The 11,664-nt window shown below is 39.3% G+C and overlaps 1 protein-coding gene across 4 annotated transcripts in view; it reads right to left on the bottom strand.

Moving 5' to 3' along the window:
• DCLK1 (doublecortin like kinase 1) overlaps nt 1-11,664 on the bottom strand; it is a 234,368-nt gene that overhangs the window by 110,151 nt on the left and 112,553 nt on the right. For all 4 annotated transcript variants that reach the window (XM_069012096.1, XM_069012095.1, XM_069012101.1 and 1 more), the window contains exon 4: nt 6,765-6,864. In XM_069012096.1, the coding sequence (XP_068868197.1) occupies nt 6,765-6,864 (100 nt within the window). The remainder of the gene's footprint in view (nt 1-6,764; nt 6,865-11,664) is intronic.

Below are 11,664 nucleotides of genomic sequence, written 5' to 3'. Positions count from 1 at the left end.
CAGCTTTACTGCTGAAAAAGGTTGAAGGAATATGCACACTCAAACCTCATTATGCAGATGAAATGGGAATTTCCACCAGTTCTAATTTTTTGGATAGCGTTTATTTCATGCTATTTTTAACAGACATCAGGGAAAGCAAATACTGCAGAAAACATATTGAAGAACATTTGGTTCAATGAGCAGGATGAATTAGCATTGACTGCAGTATTACAGTTTGGCGAGTTTCAATGGCTGTTTTGTAAGTTGTAAGTGACCACAATTTTTCCTGGCTATACATACAGGCAACTTCTTCACTGCAACATGGATGAAAAGTGAAAACTATGCAAATTTACATGCATGCATGGTGAGGAGCTGGGGAATGGGACATGCATTTCAGTGTAAATCTGGACTGGAAAGCACATATGTCATCTTCTTGAAAGATCTAACATCCCTTATTCATGTCTATAAATCTGCCAGCTGCAGGGGGAAAGCAAAGATTAATGATTTAAGTGGCCAAGCTTTCCCTGCTAGAGATGCTTAGGCAGAAAGGTGAGAAGCAATGTCTCAAATAAGTAGACCTGCGAGACACAGTGGAGAATATTGAAAGCAAATAGCTTGCAGACAACAGATAAAGAAGTGGGCTTACGTAATCAAGAACATACCTATAACAAAGAGAAAATGCTGCATAGAAGAAAACTGAAGTTCTGTGAATGCATTTTTCATGTGAGCAGCTCACTTGACTCAAGCGTTACTACAGATTTTATTTAATGAACGCCACATGATATTCTATTAACAGCCACCTGACAATCACGCTACCAGCCTGTTCTGAGTATTGAACTGGAGATCAGCATCCTCCTTTGAAGAGTTTAACCCAGGAGAAACAAGTGAGTCACTCCCACACCGCCACACGGCCGAGTACTTCCCGGCAGCCAGAGTTTGGGCTGGGTGCACGGGCCTAGGGAGGGAAGTACTTTCAGCACAGCTGGACACAGGTGGTCTCAGTGAGGGGAGAACTTTTGGGAAACTTGTGGAATGTCCCACTACTGGATAAAATGAGACATTTTTAAAGTACTTATTGTGAGGAAGGGAATGAAGACAAGTACTGATGTGCCAAATGGGAGGGAGCTGAGGGTACTGTGCAATTGCCTACAGCACTAAGAGAGAGTGGAGATGAAAATGGAGGTCCTGGAGTAGGAAGGTAAAGGGGGCATTGGATGCAAATCCATTGGAAAAACAACTTCTGTCCTTCTTCACTTTCTGAACTGTTAGTATAAGTGGTACATCCAGATCCTGGCCTCTCTTGCCTTAGTTTGTTTCTTCCTTGTACACAGAATATCTGTTTCCAAGGCCCAGCAGTTGCTGACATTTGAAAATATCACACTGCAGTGGAACGCTTTATATTTATGCCTCTGTTGAAAGCAAAGTTGTATCTCAAAGTCCCCAGAACCCACCACTACTTTCCAATTGCCAAAGCACGAGTTTTTGATGAGGGCAGAGTAAGTCAGCCAGCATGCTCTCCACTCCGAAGTCCAGCCAAAAACTGCTTAACACATCAGTCTCTGTCCTATAAATCAGGGTAGACGAGGACTATAACCGATTTCCCCTTCCTCCCTCTGTTAGGAAGGACATATTAATGAAGGTTGCAGAAACATGACAGCTATTAACAGGGATAAACATGATACCCCTGACCTTAACCGCAGTTACTGGATCAGATGTGTGTGCATGCCTCCATGCAGACACGCACGTGTGTGTGGACACCACGGGACTCAGATTTTCCTGGCAAGTTGTCTGCTGCTGGCAAGATGAAGCAGTAACACTGCTGGCACAGAGATGCTGAGCTGAGGACTAACAGGCCAGCAAAGCCAAAGTGAAATTAGGTTTTAAAGATTCCAGTCTTAATTTTCCCCTAACACAGAGTCATTCTCTTCATTGTTTCCATAACAGTAATATGTGGTTTTGACAAGCAATCTGCAGTTGTTTTCACATCCAGACATTCTATATTGGTTACACTCTGCTTCAAGGCAGAGACACTGGCTTTGGCCAGCTGAGATTGCAGCTTTTGTACATGATGCATCTCAGTACGTGATGAAGTCTGCCATACTCTTTGTGCAACTCTCAAGCTTCCAAAGCATTCAGAAACATTAACAGAACGTAAAAAATAATTTAATTTTTAAAAAATTAATTCAAATACTGACAGCCTAAAAAAGTCTCTTATTTTACAGTGCTGAGAAAGAAATACCTGTATAAGCAAAGGAGATGTTCTGAATTAGGGCAAATCTCATGAGTTACTCGCATTCCAAAATCCTATTTCGGTGCCTAAATAATAGCTGATTGCAAATATTTTTGTGAGAGTGGCCCTTAAACCTTAATCTTTGTCAACACACAGCTAAGGGCTATTGAAAGTCATCTTCTGACATCTTCTTTGAAAACTGAACATTCAGTTAAAGAAAACCTGGGATTTCTGGGAGAGTTTCCAAAACTGCAAGCTAACAATGCCTGAAGCAGTCACTGCCATACTCTACGCTGAAGAATTTTTCTTCTTACAAGCTGCTGTAATGTGTGCTTCATTAATGTAATGCTTTTGTGCTTACATATCCCATAAGAACTTTGCATGAAAATAGCATCACCACTGATGCTTCACATACAAGGAATATTTACGTCTTAATTTTATGGTCACTCACATGCATCTTTATGTCTCCTCTGCAGCTCTCATGATGAAAATGTGTGTGGCTATTGTATCCATTGGTTGTGGAGACGATTGCTAGGAATTATGATGGGGATAGTGCCTATTGTTTCTGCATTTCATGCAATAAACAGTGTGTTTAGCATGAAAACCATCTGTACATCAAGGCAGGGAAGAAACGGCAATACACAATGGGGACTGCTTGTTTTTTCTCTTTGATGGATCCCTAATTAACTGACTTCTCTTAACTGATTGCCAAGGGGATATGCAATGCCTCTTCCTGAAAGACATAAAACAGAGAAGGGAGATGATATAAAGAAGGAACACACACCCTCATTCAAGGGCAGATTTGAGCCTGAAGTCAAATCAAAGATGAACTAATTGTTCAGCCTAAAGAAAAGAAAATTGATGAGCCCACAGATTTTTTCAAAGAAAAAGGAATCATCTGTTTCCCATGGTCAAAGTAGATAAGAAATGTAGTAATGGATTTCATTTATAGCAAGGGAATCTGGGGAAGATAGCTAAAAAAGAGTAAGAAGGGTTTACCACTGGCACAGAATGTCTTGGGAGGATACAGATTCTTCCTCATCACAGGCTTTTAAGGGGCTTGTTAGACAAGTATGCCAGAAATTAAATGTGGAATGTTAATCCCACATTTAGATGGGGAGGTTGATTCACTGACTTCTAGACTGGTTTTTCTAAATTTCTGATCCTATGGCTCTTAGAATGTGCTATCCAAGGATGTCCTGGGTTGAGGTGTATTCTATTACCATCCTCATGAGCTGTTGAAATCAGGTGGGGCAGTGTTTCCTTGCCTCCTCCCCCCAGACTATCTTTCTGTTAATGGCCCATCATTGTCCTGCTGCATGACTCAGAGATAACTCCCTCCCGATTATCTTCTGTTAACGAGCCTAATCAACACTTGGGCTCATGACTCATTACCCCATTGTGAGATGCTCCACCCAGAGGGAGGAACCAAGCATCCCATCCTGGATATAACTGGGACTCTGAGCACCAAAGAGGGGTTCCACTGGATTTCCAGAGGACAGGAGCTACACAGCCACCGCTGGATTTTTCTGAGGAAGAGCAGACCCCTTCTACCACAGGATCACCACTTCAGAGGATTGCAGCCACCATTCCACCAGACTGCTACCACTACCCTGCCTAACAGGGACTCAGGTTGTATCTTGACTCTGTCAGTGTTTTCTTTTACTTTCTTTTCCTTTTCTTTAATTTCCATTAAATTGTTATTCTGACTTGGTACCTCTCACTGGGTTGTTTTCAAACTAGCACAAAGGGCAAGAGCAAGCCATGGGAGCAGGAGAAACAAAGATGACGAGAAATAATGCAAACAGATGAGATTTTAGACTTTTCTTTTCTGGTAGGGTAGAATTAATCTCATCCTAAAAGTTTTTTCAGCAACTCTAAAGACATAAAATGTAGACCAGAACAGCTACACCAGGCATATAGATGCCTCAAACCAGATATTTCTGGAGCATAATTCACAAGAACTCTTCAACTGACTTAACCAAACATCTACCATCTCTAGTATGTCAATAAGTTTTATTTACTGGGAAAGAAATCTACTAGGAATGGCTCAGTCCCAGGTATCTACCTACATGCAGCTACCTAGTGTTAGCTAAAATGAATCCCAGTACAGGTGACTGGCTTCCCAACCCCCTAAACTTTGCGTCTTGCTCACATCTAGTATCAGGAGTTCTGAACCCAGACCACAAAACAATGGCATTCTTCCTCCCTGAGAAGTAATTCCCAAAAGCCCAGAACCCTGATTTTGTGTATTTATTCTCTCTACTTTTCTTTCCCACCTTCAAGTTTTGCTTTTCTTTACTCCTGCTGCTGCAACACCTTAACTGTTACTCTCATCATCTGGCTGAAACTGGAGAATACTGGAGGGATGTAGTGACAAACCAGCAGAATGTTGCTTCAAGATGCTTTTCAGGGAAGAAGAGACAGACTTTACAAGCCTTGCACAGTTGGACAGCACTTCCTAATAATTGTAATGTTCTTAGATTAACTATGAAGGATGCAAAGACACACACTGTGATCACACAAACTTCATTTGCCAAAAAAAACAAGTTAAAAGCTCTTTTTTTTTTTTTTAGTTTTCTCTCCAACTCTTGCTCCTGCTCAGAGAAGGCTGATTAGATGCGTATCAGTTGGAACATCAGCTATTATTGGCAAGCAATCTAAACAAATTCTCTGATACCAAACCTCCTGAAAAAGAGAGAGCAAAGTTGATGTACACTTCTCAAAGGAATTAGAGACATAGTGTGAAATCTGATTTTCTCCCCTTTCTTCACTCCTTCAGTGAAAACACTCAATGTTCACTAAATCTTTACCTGATAGAAAAGCAAACACTACAACAAATAGCTGAAGTTGTGTTTTCACCACAGATTTTAAGGATTTCTCTTTTTTTAAGATCAGTTATAAAATGGTTTTAGGCACTGAAGTTTCAGAAAAAGTTATTGCTTACTCAAAGACCTGCGGATATGCCAGAAAAACAGACTGAGTCAGGCTATGTCTCTACTTTGACACTAGACCTCCAAAAACCAGCTACATACTTCCGAAAGTGTTTTTAGATAAATCTGCTGTCAGCATTTCTTGTGTCTTTGCTGGAAAAACTGCCACACGATTTACGGTGAGGAGACTCTGGCAGCCACCAGTGCCATCTTTCAGATAAAAGACGCAAGTGAATCCAGACTACACAGTCAACTACCCATGTCTCCTCTCCTTAAAGGCAAGGACCTCCATTCTGGGCACAAAGCCACCTGGAACCAGCAACCTTTGCTGCTCAAATGTCCCCCTCACATCCTAAAGATGACTAGAGCTACTTTTTCACCATTAGTACATTTTACCTTAGAGGCAACTACAGTAATTTTATTACTGCAAAGAGCAGATCTGGTGCTCTATTCTGATTTTTATTTCCATATTATAAGGTCCTCTAGAGGAATGTAGAATGTGTTCTTGCTTCTGTCTGTGCCTGACACAAAAGGTCATTCCATGCCCAGAAGACACCTCCTTTTTCTGAGTCATCCTTAAACTCATAGAGTCAGGTCTGCACAAGTTGCTGCCTTCGGCTCCTATACAACTTAATGGACCATTTGTCTGGAGCTGGGTAAACCAAGAAGCTCTCCAGTTTCACAGGTTAGCCAGCAAAATAATTGCACCATCCTGATTTGTGAGAGTATAATTGCAACAAAAACCATGATGAAGTGGTGAAGCTAAACAGGTATGTACATAATGACTGTGAAGTGGTTACTGCTGTAACAAAATCTTCTCTGACTGATTTTTCAGTCAAGTGTTCTTTGAGACCTTTGATGGTTTGAAAAAATATGAGTGATTTAGATACCAATGGATTACAAAGATACCATGGACTGGGAAAGAGTGTAGGAGCAATAAAACTTTTGCTGTGTCTTGTTCTACACAAAAATAAGTGTTGTTGGCAGCTTTGTTTCTTTGCCTGTTTGCTTAAATGCACAAAGCCTATAGTTAGTTTTTTCTTCTTTTTCCTTACAACTGTGATTCCTAAATCAGGAATATTCTTTGTAACAATAAAGGTATCTGAAAGCAAAACATGCATTTTCCTTAGAGGATTACATACATTGATTTCATTATTGTATTAGTCAGCCTCTGAAAAACAGAGAACTCCCTAAATTTTCTCAGATGACTTGGTCTGCATTTGCTGATTATATTTATCTTCCATATAGAATTGCATCTATCTTTCTATATCATATTACCTGTGAACCATTATCCAAACCTCAATGGTAAGCATTGGGAGCCTGAGAAATTGCAATAAAGAAACAGAAAAAATTCAAAGCCAAAACATGAAAGACCTCATGAGAAAGGAATTCCACCAAACATGTTTCCTATGATATGTGAAATTCAGGCTGAAATCAAGTTTTAGGCTGCAATAGGTAGATGGCTCTATTGTTGCTTTCAATTCTCTTAGTTTCAGTATTTAGAATTAAAATATTTCTTCTGTTTCTGAAACCAATTCAGGTGATACTGCTTTGGTTTAATTAGCATGATATAGAAATCTGCCTTTTACTCTCATTGTAAACATTTGAAAAATACATCTTACCACTTTCATCCAGCAAGAAATCATCCTGGTAACGGAACTTTTCTGGTCCACATGCAATAAAAATGTCATCATCGCCAAAAAAATCCTGAAGGCACATCACCTGCAAGCAAAAAGGAAAGAAAGACATTGTATGAAATACCTCATCATCAGAATTGTAACAATAAATCCCTCTTTGTCTCCATCTGCATGAAAATTCTTCACTTTTAATGGAATCAACAGGGCTTCATCTCCATAAATTTCAAAAATAGGAGTCTCCATAAATTTCATAATTTCATTAAATTAATGAAATTCATAAATTCCAAAGTTGTGCTCTGACCATCTGTCACAAGTGAGAAAAAGTTTTACGGACAGTGCAGGAAAGATAAGACACAAAGCTGGAAGTGTCAGATTTATTACACGACGCATCTACGGTATGAGGTAAACGCCTTCAGTTTGTGCACAAGGTACCATTCAGGAGTTAGTGGGTAATTAACTTGCTTTTCAGTTCACATCTCTATCATTTGGCTGCAATGAAACAAGGTTACAGCTTTGTATGCAGAACGAAATGCAGTTCTTTAATCTCTGTGACAGGGAATCAAACACGTGGGTGAACTAAGCCTCCTTCACACACTCTGCCTCTATGAAGTCCTCTTTGAAGGCACCAAGCTAAACAGCCAAGTCAGATGAGCTGGGAATAATTCTTCTAGCACTGAATAAAAGGATAATCTCTTTCTACTCCCATATATGAACAGTCAGGATTATATTGGTGTGCTTTTATGTCCCTACAGGAGATTTCAGAGATTTTATTGCAGCTTTTCAGTACCTAAAGGGGGCTTGGAAGAAAGATGGGGACAGACTTTTAGTAGGGTTTGTTGCAATAGGACAAGGGTTAATGGTTTTCAACTAAAAGAGGGCAGATACAAGGAAGAAATTTTTTACAGTAAGATAGTGAAACACTAGAACAGGTTGCCCAGAGAGGTGGTAGATGCTCCAACCTTGGAAACATTCAAAGCCAAGTTGGATGCAACTCTGGGCAAAGTGATTTATTTGAAGATGTCCCTGCTCATGGCAGGGGTGTTGGAACTAGGTGAGTTTTAAGTCCCTTCCAACCCAAATAATTCTATTCTAGGATTTCCTTACAACAAATTTTAGTTATTCTACAAGGCACTGCTTAACAATTTAATCTTTCCAATCATATGGAATCATATTAAACAAAGAATCTATGACTTTTACCAAAAACTGGCTTTGGACTTATGATCCAGCTTTTACAAATTTAAAAAACAAAATAGATATCTACCTATATTTAAAAAAAGAAAAAAAACCCACAAAATAAAATCTGTTCTCACTTCACATTTACAAGAAGATTCTAAAAGGGTAGGCTTGCTTATATATTTTTATATTAAGTTTTGTAATTAAATAGTGCACTGATATTTGAACAGGTTGATTTCACAAATAGGGATTCAAGTCTACAGCCAGTAAAGCAACACATGAACAACCTCCAAAAATTGACAAAACAGTTGAGAAAGTCCAGCTCATCCAAACAAGCCCCCTCAGTCTACAAAAACACAAGTGAAAGAATTACCTAATGAGATTTTGCCAGATTTTGGCATAAAAAGTACCCCCATCAATCTGAAGTAACTGGTGTCTAGGGGTTATAAAATTCATATAATGCTTCCCAGAAACATGTCTGAAGGCTTTGACATCCACAGCTGTTATGAGCCTCTATAGTAGAAATGTCTCAAGGAAGAAAAATAGCAGTCCGTGTCGTGACTTGCTTGTAGACTACTATTCATAATTAAAACAATTTTAAAGGTAGAACATTAGCAAATGAAAAAAACAGGAAATTGAGAGAACAACAGCTAGATGAAATAAATACCAAAGAAAGGACAAAGGTTCTTCCTAAATTATCCTTAAGCAATGCATGTACTTTTAAATTCAGGTCCACCACAACCCTATTTCTATGACCATTGTCATCTTAACACTACATACTACCTGAACACCAACATCAAAAATGTAAATATTTGATAGAGCTTTTTACCATGTTCCCACTCAGTTTATATTCTATTATTGTATCAGCCTCAGCAACGTTTAAATAAACTCATTTATTTCCCATCTTTCTTTTTTGTCCACGAGACATATCCTGCCTATCTTCCCACCCAATACTCCCACCAAACTTCAAATATCTCTTCCCTTCAGTCAAGTTCCTCTGAAATTGCCACCTCTCCCACTGCATGTACAAAACTACTAATTTGCAGAATAACATTAAAAATCCTGTGATTTCCTTTTTGCTTCCCGAGTTTGACACACTTCTGGGGAGTGATAACTTTTACATTTTTCTTTATACCAAGCAGAGTATTAGAACCAAAACAGTAATAAGCAACTCTAGGCACAAAGTTGAGCTATTTTGACAACAAACATAAATACAAATTAAATTCATGTTTGATAAAAAAAAATTATGGATTTAATAAAACTCAGAAGTGCTTGGCTCTGCCCAGTTAAGAGGGCTTCTTTCAAGCCTAAACAGGACATTGAAATGCAGGTAGCAACATCTAACCAGGCTCAACTATGCCAATTTTTTAAAGCATCTTAGGTTCAATCAATGCAATTTATATGTAAATAAGAAAGAAAACAGGATTAACACACAAAAAATAATTTGTGCTTACATATCTTTGGATTTTATTAAACTTTACACTTAAAATTTAAAGTGTTCTTATGCTTGCTTCTTTCTCCTTGCCCTCAGTTTCATACTCCATATGTAAAATTACAGCTTTTCTTGCCTCCTGAAATTGTAATAGTTTTTGAATTATAATTCTAGATTTTAGAAAGGCTATAGTAAGATCACAATTTGCTTCCAAATCCATCTTTTTCCAGCATAACCTATCTTAAGGTTTCCAGTACCTTTTTATATCATTATTGGAAGCCCTGAGATGTCCTTCACTGTCTGCATTTTCCATCCTTTCTGTCTCAGCACCCCTGGCCCTCTCTGCAAGTTCACTTTCTTCAGCAGTTAAATTAAAAGGCATCTGACAAATACATAGCACCCCCTTCCAGGCTTTTTTGGAGAGAAATCTGCAAACACTTTCTATTCACACTCAGTCATCAGCTAAGCAACAGACCTGCTTTTTATTACCCATTTTCACTTCTGGGGAACACGGCTTCTAAAAAGTTACAGTTTAGAAGATCAAGAATTTTTATCACCTAAACTGGACCATACAAGTGTTTGAGAGGTCAGGGTGCTCTGATGCACATGATCAGCTTTAAAATTAGTCCTTTTTTTAAACAGTGAATTACAAAAGCCTCCCTTGGACTTTTCCGTTTGATTTCAAGGCACAGAATCCATCTTCTCTTTCACAAATAAGGCTTCATCTTTTATACCAGGGCATTTCTCACAGGGGGAAAAAAAAGCCAATGCAGAAGCAGTCAAACACACACCTTAAATAAAAAGAAAATGAAAAAATATTGTCTGCCACACACATGGTACTAAATACTCTGTGACTCTTTTTAACAAATACCTTTCTGGTAAAGAGATGTTATTTAACATTAATGGTGTCTTATACTTTGTAGGGGAATGAATACATAACAGTAGCCATTAGCAGAGGCCAGGAAGTGCATGTATTGGTGGTGAGAAAGACAACTGATCACTAGTACAGGCTTTGGCTATAGGCAAGGCACATAAATAAGACTGGCTGACCTGGCCATAACCATGAAAAACAGAGGAGGCTGAAGAATTCATCATGCCTGAAGTCCCCTGAGTAAGGTGTACATGGTGAAGCCTGGATTCCACACAAGTCATTGCCTTAGTAAACAACTCAAGACACCCCTATGCCCTTCTAGTGGGAAACACAGGTGTCTACCTAGGAAGACCCCCAAATTATTTCATACCTCAGCAGTTGCTACTGTGCTTTGACCCTCTATTCAAAGCACCACATCAGCTGTGTCCCCAGAAGGGACCGGGGCAGGGGGGGGACCTGGATGGGCCAGGCACCCACAGCTGCTGGGGAAGCACAAAACAGATCAGCGGAGCTGTCCCAGAAGGAGAACAGGGAGCAAGAGCAGCAAATTTGTCTTTCAACCCACCCTCAGGCCTGGCTTTGCACCATATACACTATAGGAATTTTGAAAAATTATCTTCACTTTTCCTTCTTTAAACAGGCGAGCATTTGGAACCAATGAGAAATCTCCTAACTGCTACGGAGACTTTTTCTTTGATTGGCCTGAAACAGTTAAGCTCACCTCTTTGGAGCTGGTACCCTTGTTATGGAGACCCTTCTTGTTAGAGATACAAACCATATAAGAAATTGTGCCTCACATTTTGGAGCACAGATGGCCCAAGAATAGCAGCTTGTACAGCCAACACCTGGTTATATTCTCTCACCCCAAGTAAGAAAGAGCACCAGAAGTGGTTTGGAGAGGTGCAGAGGAAGGGAGAGAGGGAAAGGAGAACAGAGGGGAAAGAGAGGGAAAGGTAAGGGGAAGAAAGGAAGAGAAAGAAGGAGGGAAGCAAGGATGGAGGGACAGAGAGAGTGACTGAATCAATCTTTTTGCTAAAAGCATGAAACGAAAGCTACAGATGCAATCCTCTTTTAAAACTGCTGTATTCTGACTATAGTGGGATCAGGGACCTTTTAAATTCACGTTTTACAACACATCCACAAAAAAAACCCAGAAAAAAATTCTTTGCGTCAGTCACAGCAAATCAAATACTTTTCTATTCTTTTAAAGTTGACCACACATCGAGTTAATACTGAAACACTGATTTCTTAAAATAAAAAAAAATTAGAAAATAAAATTTTCCACTGCATTCAGGAACAGTTCATAGCACCTGCACATTACACAACAACCACCATGATTACTATGTCACTTCTTTGTTACAATATTCATAGTGCTGGGTTCTTGGACAGAAAAGAAGGAGAGGGTATTG

This window comes from Aphelocoma coerulescens, chromosome 1, assembly GCF_041296385.1.
Source record: "Aphelocoma coerulescens isolate FSJ_1873_10779 chromosome 1, UR_Acoe_1.0, whole genome shotgun sequence".
Lineage (NCBI taxonomy): Eukaryota > Metazoa > Chordata > Aves > Passeriformes > Corvidae > Aphelocoma > Aphelocoma coerulescens.
The sequence above is the reverse complement of the archived record's forward strand: the minus strand, read 5'-3'. Positions and strand labels throughout refer to the sequence as shown.